Source organism: Gobio gobio, assembly GCF_949357685.1.
Source record: "Gobio gobio genome assembly, chromosome: 25".
Lineage (NCBI taxonomy): Eukaryota > Metazoa > Chordata > Actinopteri > Cypriniformes > Gobionidae > Gobio > Gobio gobio.
This window is the reverse complement of record NC_137121.1, coordinates 19,969,293-19,983,258: the sequence shown is the minus strand read 5'-3', so window position 1 is coordinate 19,983,258 and position 13,966 is coordinate 19,969,293. Positions and strand designations below refer to the sequence as shown.

Sequence of the window (13,966 nt, the reverse complement as noted above, 5' to 3'; positions counted from 1 at the left end):
CTGATTATGGATGAAAAATAAAATATTGGTTTACTTTTTTCCCGTGAGGCCACACACTCTCTGAAAGGACCATATTTGGCTCGAGAGCCGTTTCCGAACAGTGGAAAATCAGCAGTCAATCAAAACGCACGCGACCCATAGCAACGCGAAAATAATCAACAGAAATTGTCCTACTTTTGAGCCGTTCGTTACTATTGTATACATTGTCATGCTATAATTAATCACATTTATTTAGTTTTATTGACCACGATATTATCATTGATATTTGTCTGAGAGGGGCACTTTTGATTCATTTTGAAAAAGGGCAGGGGCTCGAGCACCCAAAGCCCCCCCACCCCCTCTGCACGTGCCTGCCAAACATGTAACATGCCAGAAACATGATAATCACTGCAATAATGATCCAATCATAGACTCCATTTAAATCCCATCACATTTTTAGCAGTGTAGGTTAGAGGTCAAAATTCAAATTAATATATTTTGACCAGTATGTGGTTTGTATTATTATATTAAAAGAGACTTTTGTATGTGATTTAATAACTTAAAGTATAGCTCAATTGTAGCTTAAAGTGTCATTTAGCATATATTTGTATATTATTTATATTAATACATATTTATTATACATTTTCCTACAGCTGTAAGACTGCACACATTCTTATTAGAATAGAGGTAAAAAAAAATCACAGCCCCTAACGCTGTATGTAATACAATGAGTTGACACAGACCGAGGTGTTTCACTTGAGCAGCTCTGTGATTTGCTCAACACAGGAGAGAACTGACAGTGGCAGCTCATTAATATTCATACTGACTCATCAACACAAACTAAAGTATTTGATTGTAATCCGTTTTGGGAATTGTGTCTTTTATGAACGCTTTTATTTATTAAAGGCGTTTAAAGGGTTAGTTCACCCAAAAAATAAAATTCTGTCAATAATTACTCCCGTCATGTCGTTCCAAACCGGTAGACTTTCGTTCATCTTCGGAACACAAATTAAGATATTTTTGATGAAATATAAGCACCACATATAAGAACCACAACGCACACATGTGATCATGGGATTGTGCTCAGCCAATAGTGAGCCGCCAATCTGCCGTATAACTCGGAAGCTCTGCACTGTGTGAAAAGCCCAAAAATGTGAATATAATTTTTGTTTGTTATGCATTAGTGCAATAGCGTCCACAACAAAACACTAGCTAGTGTGCATTATAGGCCATGTGCACTAATTTTTTAAATAGAATATGAAAGAATAAAAATATATGTATCTGCAACATCATGAACTATGTAGTTTATATTATTTTGTATGATTATATTGTAGTTCATAAGTTTAATTTTTTTTGTAAGCCATTTGGTGACTTTTGCAATGTTTTTGAGCCTGACCTTCAATCTTTATATATATATATATGTATATATATATATATATATATATATATATATATATATATATATATATATATATATATATATATATATATATATATATATATATATATATATATATGTATATATATATGTATATATATATATATATATGTATATATATATATATATATGTATATATATATATGTATATATATATATATATATATATATATATATATATATATATATATATATATATATATATATATATATATATATATATATATATATATATATATATATATATATATATATATATATATATATATATATATATATATGTAAAGAACAATGAAGCATTACAAATAAAGAAAGAAAATACAGTTAAGAAAGAAAAATACAGTTAAAAGATAGATAACAAATAGCACCAATAGAGAACAAGAACAACCGGCAGAAGAAGAGAAGAAAAAAAGACAATAATAATACAAGCAAAGATAACCAAATAAAAAAAGAAAAGAAAATACAATTAAAATAGCTGAGCGCATGTTAAGATAAGAAGATGAGACTAAATCAAAGGGGACACAACAAGATAATGTTTTCCTTGCTTTGGCATTCTTCGATACAGAAAGCATTTAAGGTATTGGTGAAATTCATTGAGAAAAACTTTTAATAATGGCTCATGATTAGGAAATTTACATTTATGAATATGACATTTCGCTAGAAGTTATAGATTTATAAGGTAACATTATTTTTAAGTTTGTTTCGGTATTAACAAAACCAAGAACATTATTTCATGAGGTATAAATGAATATCTGCAAAAGCTCTTCCAAAAAATATGTTGGTATAGTTACAATCCCAAAACAAATGTACAGAAGTTTCATCTTGTGCATTACAGAAATCACATTTTATGACAATGTCAGTTTTAAACTTTCTTAGATAACTCTTCACTGGATAGAATCTGTGAATTAATTTAAAACAAATTTCTCTAACTTTATTCACAATAAGGTATTTATGTGGCAATAACTTTTTTTCCAGTCCAAAATGTTGACAAAATTGCTCCAATATGTAATTACATAAGGTTTGGTAACAATATTGAAAGAGAGCAAAAATGGACCTATTGCTAAAGTATGGAACTAGACAAATCCCACCATTGTTTGGATGGGCAAGAGGTGGTATAGCAAAAAGAGTCATTTCAAGACCTTTAAACATAATAACACCTGTGGGTAGGCTATAGCAGGGTTTTTCAAACTTTATGATGCCAAGGACCCCCAAATATGATAACCCTTTTATGAGGGACCCCCTTTCTAAAATCCTTCTATATATGTGACCCTGGACCACAAAACATAAGGGTCAATTTTTTTTTTTTAAATAAAGATGTATACATATATCTTCATGGGACATGATCTTTACTTAATATAATGATTTTTGGCATTAAAAAAAAGGATTATTAGGAACACCATACTAATACTGTGTTTGACCCCCTTTCGCCTTCAGAACTGCCTTAATTCTACTTGGCATTGATTTAACAAGGTGCTGAAAGCATTCTTTAGAAATGTTGGCCCATATTGATAGGATAGCATCTTGCAGTTGATGGAGATTTGTGGGATGCACATCCAGGGCACGAAGCTCCCGTTCCACCACATCCCAAAGATGCTCTATTGGGTTGAGATCTGGTGACTGTGGGGGCCATTTTAGTACAGTGAACTCATTGTCAAGTTCAAGAAATCAATTTGAAATGATTCGAGCTTTGTGACATGGTGCATTATCCTGCTGGAAGCAGCCATCAGAGGATGGGTACATGGTGGTCATAAAGGGATGGACATGGTCAGAAACAATGCTCAGGTAGGCCGTGGCATTTAAACGATGCCCAATTGGCACTAAGGGGTCTAAAGTGTGCCAAGAAAACATCCCCCACACCATTACACCACCACCACCAGCCTGCACAGTGGTAACAAGGCATGATGGATCCATGTTCTCATTCTGTTTACGCCAAATTCTGACTCTACCATCTGAATGTCTCAACAGAAACCGAGACTCATCAGACCAGGCAACATTTTTCCAGTCTTCAACTGTCCAATTTTGGTGAGCTCGTGCAAATTGTAGCCTCTTTTTCCTATTTGTAGTGGAGATCAGTGGTACCCGGTGGGGTCTTCTGCTGTTGTAGCCCATCCGCCTCAAGGTTGTGCGTGTTGTGGCTTCACAAATGCTTTGCTGCATACCTCGGTTGTAACGAGTGGTTATTTCAGTCAAAGTTGCTCTTCTATCAGCTTGAATCAGTCGGCCCATTCTCCTCTGACCTCTAGCATCAACAAGGCATTTTCGTCCACAGGACTGCCGCATACTGGATGTTTTTCCCTTTTCACACCATTCTTTGTAAACCCTAGAAATGGTTGTGCGTCTAACATTTAAACTGTTAGATAAATAGTATGACATTATAAAGACAACATATTGTTTCAGAAATTAAATTGGCTATACTTAATGTTGGATGTAATTAAAAAATATTTGAATAAGCAACTTTCACAATAAATGTATGTAAGCAGCTCTCGTACTGCATTAGGAATACTGCCAGTGAGCAAGATAAAGGGGACTATAGTGAGAAATACTCACAAAAGATACAAAGCAAACATATACAATTCTTAAATTCAGTTATAATGTTCAGTAGACTTTAACCATTTTGCTTTGTCTTTTTATTCCCTAAAATTTTCTGGGGACCCCTCAGAACCTTCTGGAGGACCCTGGGGGTCCCCCGGACCCCAGTTTGAAAACCCCTGGGCTATAGCATTTAAAACAATGGTAAATTCTCTAGGCGTGACTGGAAATTAAAAGATCACGGACTAAAGTGATATTGTTAACATACAAGTTCTGAAAAAATAAGGACCTGTTTTAACCTTGCCTTCAATCATGTAAGCAGAAGCGTCATGAAGTCGCGCGTTACTAGAGAGAGAGAGAGAGAGAGAGAGAGAGAGAGAGAGAGAGAGAGAGAGAGAGAGAGAGAGAGAGAGAGAGAGAGAGAGAGAGAGAGAGAGAGAGAGAGAGAGAGAGAGAGAGAGAGAGAGAGAGAGAGAGAGAGAGAGAGAGAGAGAGAGAGAGAGAGAGAGAGAGAGAGAGAGAGACTCCGCGTTGTATAGGTTATGAATATTTGGTGCTGAAACTTGAATTGAGCGGAAGAAAGGAACTCGCTTTCGTCGTCGCGTTTTTGTTTTCTTCTCACACGAGACAACTACACTTTCTCATATCGACTGGCATATTATCCAAAGAAAACAGGAAGTCTGCAGGAAAAACGATGGCTTTTATGTTTAAACACATGATAGGGGGGCAGCTGAAGGATCTTACCGGGGGTCTTGGAGAAGAAAAACCTGAAGGAGAAAAGTCAGAAGCTTCAGCAAAAGGAATGACACACGAAGAGTTCGAACAATATCAAGAACAGTTGGCGGAGGAGAAGTAAGATTCTGCACTTACTATGGTCATGACCTAAGAATGTGATTTTAAATGTTTGATATTTTCAATAAAATGTATTTTATTTTATCTTTGTAATATATTCACAAGTCCCCCCTCGATTTTCATTTCGTTTGATTAAAAATTTATATTCTTTAAAAAAATAATTTTATAAATAATTTGTATTCATATTTGTATATTTTTTCACTTTCAAACATTTATTTTATGTTTTATGTTTATTCATCAACAACAACATTCCACTTTACAAAAAAGGAGGCTGTTCCTTACATAGATATCAGACACAGATGAATATTAAATGAGAACCTGGATGAATGCCACAATAACAATTATTTTTAACAAGTTATATTATAATATAGAATTGTGAGGACCCTATCCCTCCTGTTTGAATTTAATACACAAGTTGCACAGTCACTTGTTCAAATGTAATACAAGGAGATGTTGAGAAGGTCAATGTTTATCTCCAGCTTCCTGTATTTCTGTGGTTTAATCAATAGTGCATGTCACCTTGCTCTCCAGATCCGTGTTTCTCTGGTTTGGCCTTGAGGACAGTGACTCCTCTGCAGAAATGCATATGCAGCCGTTTTTCTTCTATTGTGTGCATTTTTGAATGGCATCGTATTACATTGTCCTTGACATTAAAAGTTAAAATGTACCCTGAACAAAATTTCATATTGATAATATTATGATTCAATATTGGTATCAATTATACATTTCAGTGAATCATGTTTAAGCAAAATCATTTCATTTTTTTTATTTTTATATATATAAAAAAAACGCTTTTGTGTCAAACTAACTTCTATATTTCCACTAGGATGGAGCGAGATACCAGCTTTGCCCAGAAGAAGGCTGAACGAGCCACAGTCAGGAGCCACTTCAGGGAAAAATATCGTCTTCCAAAAGTAAACATAACTTTAATAAAATGCACTATATGAATTGAGTTATGAGTTATTACATTAACTTTTTATTTCCAGAGTGAACTGGACGACACACAAATTCAGGCTGCAGCAGATGACGTGGAGTTGCCCACAGAACTGGCCAAGATGATCGCTGAAGACAACCAGGAGGAGGAGCACAAGCAGTCCGTCCTGGGTCAGCTGACCAACATTCAGAACGTAGATATTGATCAGTTAAAGGAGAAGGCCCAGTCCACCCTCGAAGACATTCGACAGTCGGCTGAAAAGTGTGATGTCATGTAATCCAGCCACACGTGCGCCCCGGATTTGGACTGCTGATTGAGGATCGGATGTTTCCCTCGGCTCCGATGACTTCAGGGAGAATATAGGGAATAAATCAGATCCATAAACAGCATACCTATAATGAGATGCTTTCTGAAAGACAAGCTCCTACCCAAAGCCAAGCAATCATATATAATTTTGAAGTGCTTGTTAATATCGCAAATAATGTTTGCCACACTGTTAACAAGTTATGCTATTGTCATAATAGTGGCTTACGGCAATAATTATCAGTTCACATCTTTCTACTCGTTGTTGTTTAGTGCTTAGAGTACGTTATATTTGTTTACATGTGATTGACTGTTCTACATCTTTAATTTAGCCAGAAAATGTGACAAAAATACAGTATTCTGGTCATAATAATAAAACGTATAAAATACGAAATTGCTTAAATTATACTATTAAACTGTGTATGTATTTGCACCTTTTTATGTACTCGGTGTATTGATGTATTTATGTGAAGTGTGTAGATAAAACATGAATTGTTTTTTAGGTGAAAGAGAACCTAAATGTACACTTGTAAGTCTTTTTTTAATTTATTTTTGTATACATTTATGTATTTATTTAATGTCAGTCAGTGTTATTACAGTTAACAAACGTTAACTATAATAAGTGTTACATTTTAACTGAAATAAAAATATTAAAAACAATTTTATTTTTGAGTTGCTCATTTACTCAAATAAATATATTCTTAAAATCAAACTAAAACTATGTAGACATTTTAAAATTAAAAATAGCATTCTAAAAACGACAAAAATACTAACACTTTAACTAAAATCTAAATAAACAGTAATTAAAATTATTAATAAAAACTACAATAGCACCTAAATGATAAAGTCTTAATAAGTTTGCCGCCAGTTTAATTTGAATCAACATGGGAACCACTTTCAAAAGTCGATGCTGTCTAGACTCATTTGAGTAACGCAACTGGTGCATCAGGAAAAACATTCCCTCTCCATGTGTCATTCAATCGCTGTTTATAACGCGTAGGATTCTGTTCGAAATTCACACACGCGACGGAAAACGTCGATGGACACCGAAGCGGATCTCTTTTATCGTCAGCTGCCCAAAGTGGTAGGAAACACAAAAATAGATCCGATAATAAAACAGGGATTATCTTTTCACGAGCTCAACCCAATGTATTTAGAGCCTATACGTCAATGAAAATAGTTAATGAAGTCAAATACAGTATTTCTTTCTTCCAGGAGCTGCACGCGCATCTCAATGGATCAGTCAGTTTTGAGACTATGGAGACGCTCATTCAGCGCAAGCCGCATCTGAACATCGAGCACAGCATGACCGCCATCCGCCGCGGACAGCGCCGAACGCTGGACGAGTGCGTATCAAACACCCGCACTGTTCAAATAAACACACTCCAGTTTATAATGTTTTGAACTTTTGACATTTGCATTAGAACATGTAGTGGTGAAAAAAATCTACTTCTCCACCTTCAAAAAAGTATGAATGTGTGTATGAATTGAATCCATATTTACTACTTCCGTCATGTTGTTATCGTCGTTTTTTTGTTTTTAGTTCAGTAATAACTGTCAAATACAGAACAAAAAGTACAATGCTTAACAGTTCAGAGAATGTGAGATAAACTATAATAATAATAATAATAATAATAATACAAACAACAGATATAAAAAGCTAACAAACAAGAATTTAACATTAGACTGACATGAATTTCGAAATTTGTATTGTTTTTATAAATAAGTTTCTTATTTTGTGTTCTCATGTTCCAAAGGGTTTCAAAGTACGTCTTAAAATCAATGTTAGGGAAGATTTTATTTTATTTGTAGTTAATTACTTGTGAATTAAACATTTTGCTAAAAATAATTAAAATATTAATGATGTGATTTAGTTTTTCAGTATAATATTGTAAGGTTCTACATTTAAAGCTTTTTTCCTCCTTGTCATGTCCAATTTTAAAGTCAATAAAAAAAAAATGAGAGAGAAAGGGCAATAATAAAAAAAAGTATCGTCAACTGATATCCACATATTGGCCCTCATTTATCAAAAGTGCGTACACCAAATTTCCAACGTACATCTGGCGTACACCCAAAACCACGGTGACTTTGAGATTTATCAATATGGACGTTGGCGTACGGCACGCTCAAATCCTACGCCAGCTCAGGAGGTGGTGTACGCACGTTTTGAGTTAGTGCGAAAATGGGCAGAAAAACAATTCCTAACACCACATACGCACTGACAAAGATAACCTATATTATGACCAACTGTAAAAAAAAAAACAACAACAACATAGTAATTATAAACTTCAGTGTTTATTTTTGTGCAACATGGACTTCAATGTTTAATTTGTGTGACTTTATTGTGCATTTGATTTGTAGGCATATGTATTCCTCCAGTTGCGAGCCTGTGCGCTTTACCTGACGTTTCAGGGTTAGGCCCTGACTGGGACTGAAAATAATTCAGACTGACAAAATAATAAAAATGACATTCTTCTTCTTTTAAATAATAATAATAATAAAATAAATAATAATAACAACGACATTCTTCTTCTAAATAACAATAAGCGTCATTAATAAAAAAAATAGATAGGTAATTTCTAATCCAAACAGCCATTTAATCGCTCCTCTTCAGTGCCGAGACGCGCCTATTTGTGGCGATCTTTATATCTGACCACTTTTTTTTCACCTACAATAAACAAGAAAATTCATACTTAACTTGATCACTATTGGTCTATATTAAACAATAAAACATTATTACCTCTGCTGGAGTGCGCTTCTCAACCCCTACACTATTAACAGTACTCGTAATTTGGGTCCATATTTAGTTTTTGTGGGCACCTTTAATCCCACTTTTTAAACTCCCAAATAAAACAATTTAGTTTTTTTCCACTTCCCTGGTGATGGTCTGGATCTCCACGTCGGAGAAGTTTCGCTTCTTTGCCGTCTTCCGTGTGTCTATGGCGTAAAATGAGGGCGTGGGGGAGGGAGACACTTGAATATATATGGGCGTGTTATTCTAATGAAGATTGTTTTCAGCCGCGGCATTTATCAAGGGCAGGTATTGCGTACGCCTGGATTTCAGAGGTGCGCACTGCTTCATAAATCAGGTGGTGAGAGGAGTGTAAGCATAATCTTACGCCAACATATACGCCCGTTTCTACGCAAGATTGATAAATAAGGGCCATTGTGTTGTGTGTGTGTACTGCTGCAGCGCATTTACAGGATATCGATGAATAATTCTGTATATTATTTATTTATTTTCGAAATGACATATTTATAAGGTAATGTCCAGATGCTGTGCCATGATGTATGGTAAGGTTCAAGCCATTTTGATTTACATGGAGGATTATTTATCAAAGAAGGAGAGACCATTTACTAAAAGTCAGGCATTTGTGTCCTACAGTACTAGCGTCAGTTGTTTCGCTTCACTGCCATTCATAACTCCTCTCCCATGGCCTCATGGGATTAGTAAAGTGTCCACTCGCCGGAAGTAGTTCATCCGGGTACTTTTCGACTACTGTTTTATGAAAACTGTGGGAAACCGTACATCTTGTCTCACTGTTTTCCCCCAACTATATAGTATGGATTCATACATATTCGGACTCTCTCTTGAGTAGGGACATATTTTGAATAAGTAAATACGAATGTAATGGACGTACTTCATTCGCCATGTTGTCATTATCATGTGACCTAACAGTGTCAAATACGTCACTTCACTGCCATTCACAAATCCTCTCCCGTGGCCTCATGGGATAGTAAAGTGTCCATCGTATACACACTTCAGAATCTCAGCAGAAGAAGTAGGTCATCCAGGTATATTTTACCTACTCTTTTATGAGGGAATTCGGACATACTTCTTTTGTCACATACTGTTTTTCGCCTACTATATAGTAGGGAAATATGCGATTTCGGATGCAGTCATTGTTTTTTAGCCAACTAGACTAGTGCACGCTAAGTGTACTAATCATAGTGTACTAGACTAAGTTCTGATGTTATTTTGGTATTTACGGGCGAGCTATTAAGTTAGTGCATCTCTCCATTAGGTGTTTTCAAGTGTTTAAAGTCATTCATCAGCTGGTTGATTCAGAAGAGGACATCCTAATGGTAAAGCAACATTTGCTCAAAGTTTTGTTCTTTTACACCTTTACAAATTAAAAAGGGGAACTATTATTATTATTAAATAGGTTGCCAAAGCAGTCATTCAAGAGTTTGCGGCAGATGGCGTAAAATACTTGGAGTTGCGTAGCACGCCACGGGAAGTGACTGAAACAGGTACTGGAAGCAATTCACATGTCAAACAATTCTCAGCAGCTCATTTCTGCTTATTGCGTACATTTGTTTTTGTCACAAAAGGTCTCACTAAACAAAGATACATTGAAACTGTGCTGGAAGCCATCCGGCAGTGTAAACAAGAGGAAGTTGACATTGATGTCAGGTGATGTTTATTTATTATTTCTATATTTTCTAGATGACGACCTGCTTCTTTCGTGGTCACCTACTGTATGTTTGAACAGGTTTCTCGTGGCTGTGGACCGCAGACACGGGCCTGAGGTTGCAATGGAGACCGTGAAGCTGGCAGAAGACTTCCTGCTTTCCAGTGATGGATTAGTAGTTGGACTTGACCTCAGTGGAGACCCAACCGTGAGTTCAGAGTGCAATTAACATCATACTCGACATGTTTCTGACTACAGTCTCCATATCGTTGATCATACAGGTCGGTCATGGAAAGGATTTGCTCTCTGCACTTCAGAAAGCCAAGAACTGTGGTCTGAAGTTGGCTCTACACCTCTCAGAGGTCAGAGCACATGGAAACATCTCCATATTGGAAATATGTTTTGGTATGATTGTACGTGGTTTACGCAAGAGTTTGTGTGTATTTCAGGTTCCTTCTCAGAGAGAGGAGTCCGAGCTGTTGTTGAACTTGCCTCCTGATAGAATCGGCCACGGAACCTTCCTGCATCCTGAGGTCGGTGGATCGGACAGTCTTTTGGAGAAAGTTTGCAAACAAAATATTCCTATTGGTAAGCGTTTTCCATCTTAATTACAAAATTGCGCACTTGAACTTTAAAGAAATCTTTTTAAAACTATTAAAAAGAATACTATTTAACTATAATACAATTTTTATTTTTGTTATAAAACATTTTATGTTTTTATATAGTGTTCTATTGTAATTCCGAAATTACATTCTTGAACTTTAAAGAATTATTTTACTATTTTATTTTCATTTAACTTTATTTTTATTTTATTAACTATTTTTTAATAGTTCTCCATCATAATTCCAAAATTACATGCTTAAACTTTAAAGAATTGTGTATATATATATTTAACTATTTTATTTAATTTAATTAGCTATTTTGTTTTTGACTAGTTTTCCATTGTAATTATAAAATTAGTTACTTGAATGTAACTAGCTTAATATTTTATTTTAATTTAATGAACGGTTTTGTTTTTAGTGTTAAATTTGTATTTATTTTTATATTATTATTTATTTTTTACTAGTTTTCCATCATAATTCCAAAATTACATGCTTGAAATTTAAAGAATATGTTTTAATTATTTACTTTAAAGAACATTTAAAGAATATTTTTAAATGGTTTAATATTTTATTTTGATTTCTGAGTTAGATAATTTTTTTTAATTATTTACTATTTTATGTTTTTTAAACAATGTTCTATTGTAAATGTATATAAATAGTGATCTATTATATTATAAATCTTATATAAATCTATAAATATTATAAATCTATTGTAAACTTTGAATATTTGTAACTTTTATTTTATAAATTTATTTTTTATTTCATTTTATTAATTGTTTTACAATTTTTTTTTCATCATAATTCCAAAATGACATGCTATATAAATATTACTACTTTTCTCTTTTCTCTACTATTTTCTAATGTTCTATTATAATTCCCGATCTTGTTTTGCAGAGCTATGTTTGACCTCTAATGTCAAAGGTCAAACAGTGCCTTCATATGACAAGCATCACTTTCAGTACTGGTATAAGCAAGGACACCCATGTGTTCTCTGCGTGAGTTTTTCCCCCACACACACTATTATGCAGTTCAGACACTTTTAAATGAATGCAAACTAACTTTTTAAAAAAAGTGTTTTTACATTCTATTTGAATATAACAATATGCCTGTTGCTCCTCCTGTCCCGTTAGACGGATGATAAGGGCGTGTTCTGCACGGATCTCTCTCAGGAGTACCAGCTGGCTGCCTCCACCTTTGGTTTGACTCAGGAGGACATGTGGAAGCTCTCCCAGCAGGCCATTGGATACACCTTTGCCCCCGAGCCAATCAAAAACAGGCTGGAAAATAAATGGGCGGAGCTCAAACAGCAGATTCTCCAATGAGGAATAACAGCTGTAAACCTCACCAACAGTCCTACCTCAGAGAGCCCAAACGGTTGCTTTTCATAAACTAATGTCGGTTTCATCCATTTCAAAGCACACCATTAATACCTGAACTAATATATAAACTACTTGCGTTGTGTGAAACGGAGTTGGACTGTTTAAATTAAATTGATTTTAATATTTATGATAGACTATTGAAGGTTTCTTGAATATTAATATTGTTTTTTAATATTTGATATGAATACAACAATAGTAAATATACGTTTATTAATTACACAGCTTGTGTGAAGAGGTCTATTTAATTTTTCATTTTCAATAATCAATTTAATAAATACTCCATATTTGGCACAGAGTTTTTAACATTCTTATTTGCATATTTTGCAGCATCAGTATCTGATTGGACGAACACAACACAGCACTTTTCTCTCCAGTTAAAGGGTTAGTTCACCCAAATGTCGGTAACCAAACAGTTGATGGGCCACATTGACTTCCATAGTATTATTTTTTTTCGTACTATGGTTGTCAACAGGTCCCATCAACTGTTTGCTTACCAACATTCTTTAAAATATCTTCTTTTGTGTTCAGGAGAACTTCATACAGGTTTGGAACAACTTGAGGGTGAGTAAATGACAATTCAAATTTTTGGGTGAACTATCCCTTTGTTTTTCTTCACTGTTTGTTATTTTGACACAGGACAGTTTATGATTGGTTGCATCGTTTCACAATGCGGGGAAAAAAACACTTTACAAGGTCTCATTTGTTAACGTTATTGCATTAACTAACATGAACTAACAATGAGCAATATATATTTTTACAGCATTTATTAGCCTTTTTTTTATTTTAGTTCACAATGCATTAAATAATGTTAACAGATCTTAATGTTTGATCTTAAAAATGTATTACTAAATGTTGAGATGAACAGTAGCTTAGATTAATAAACGCTGTAGATGTATTGTTCATTAGTTCATATTAGCTGATGTAGTTAGCTAATGTTAGAACTTTAAAACGTTGCCAAACTGTTTCGTGAAAATAGAGCTGTGGTCTTTTTACTTCATTTAAATATTCTAACATTTATGATAGATTATTAAAGGATTCTTGAATATTAGGCTTCTATTGGATATTAATACAGTAATATATATTATTTATTCATTACCTAGCCAATAGGAAAGTGATTATTTCATATTCTTAGAGAATAAAAGTGTGTATGTTGCATTTTTAGCATGAAATACAGAACATGTTTTAAAACAGTCTTTGCGCCGCTGTTTTTGCACCATTAGAGGGCAGCAATTCATTTGAAATGTTCCTTATCACAAACTGCAAAGCAAGTTAGATGATTCTGGTTTCTCTCCTGGATCACGTTACACAGCTCAGATCTCGGACATGTTAAATGTTTGGTTAGATCTTTCATGGATTTCGTTATCAGGCTGTATATCCACCTTTTTATAACCACAAAGATCTTATATCCCCTCTAGTGCCAGAGCTAAAAGAAAGTGTACGTCAGTAAAATCAAAATTGACCATTCTTGTTTGTTTTTAATGGCATATTGCAATATTTATTGTAAATGATTTATCCCTGCATGCCTTTATTTTATT

General features: G+C 34.3%; 2 protein-coding genes across 2 annotated transcripts; both read left to right on the top strand.

Annotated features, from left to right (window-relative positions):
* The first annotated feature begins 4,458 nt into the window (after positions 1-4,458).
* Positions 4,459-6,674, top strand: cplx3a (complexin 3a). Its single transcript, XM_079808972.1, has 3 exons — positions 4,459-4,798; positions 5,625-5,712; positions 5,785-6,674. The coding sequence occupies exons 1-3, from the start codon at positions 4,641-4,643 to the stop codon at positions 6,007-6,009; spliced, it is 471 nt and encodes a 156-aa protein (XP_079665098.1). The 5' UTR covers positions 4,459-4,640; the 3' UTR covers positions 6,010-6,674.
* Positions 6,675-6,951: 277 nt separating this feature from the next.
* mapda (N6-Methyl-AMP deaminase) lies at positions 6,952-13,615 on the top strand. Its single transcript, XM_079808971.1, has 10 exons — positions 6,952-7,119; positions 7,251-7,381; positions 10,061-10,121; positions 10,202-10,289; positions 10,371-10,452; positions 10,532-10,658; positions 10,732-10,812; positions 10,900-11,038; positions 11,947-12,047; positions 12,183-13,615. The coding sequence occupies exons 1-10, from the start codon at positions 7,075-7,077 to the stop codon at positions 12,372-12,374; spliced, it is 1,047 nt and encodes a 348-aa protein (XP_079665097.1). The 5' UTR covers positions 6,952-7,074; the 3' UTR covers positions 12,375-13,615.
* The last annotated feature ends 351 nt before the right edge of the window (positions 13,616-13,966 follow it).

What these genes read in the sequence shown, in the direction of transcription:
- cplx3a (XM_079808972.1), top strand. Translation starts at nt 4,641, where the DNA reads ATGGCTTTTATGTTTAAACACATGATAGGGGGGCAGCTGAAGGATCTT. An exon ending in GAACAGTTGGCGGAGGAGAA is followed by an intron (nt 4,799 to 5,624) that starts GTAAGATTCTGC and finishes TATTTCCACTAG; the next exon opens with GATGGAGCGAGATACCAGCT. An exon ending in AAAAATATCGTCTTCCAAAA is followed by an intron (nt 5,713 to 5,784) that starts GTAAACATAACT and finishes TTTTATTTCCAG; the next exon opens with AGTGAACTGGACGACACACA.
- mapda (XM_079808971.1), top strand. Translation starts at nt 7,075, where the DNA reads ATGGACACCGAAGCGGATCTCTTTTATCGTCAGCTGCCCAAAGTG. An exon ending in CAGCGCCGAACGCTGGACGA is followed by an intron (nt 7,382 to 10,060) that starts GTGCGTATCAAA and finishes TCTCTCCATTAG; the next exon opens with GTGTTTTCAAGTGTTTAAAG. An exon ending in ACCTCAGTGGAGACCCAACC is followed by an intron (nt 10,659 to 10,731) that starts GTGAGTTCAGAG and finishes TTGATCATACAG; the next exon opens with GTCGGTCATGGAAAGGATTT.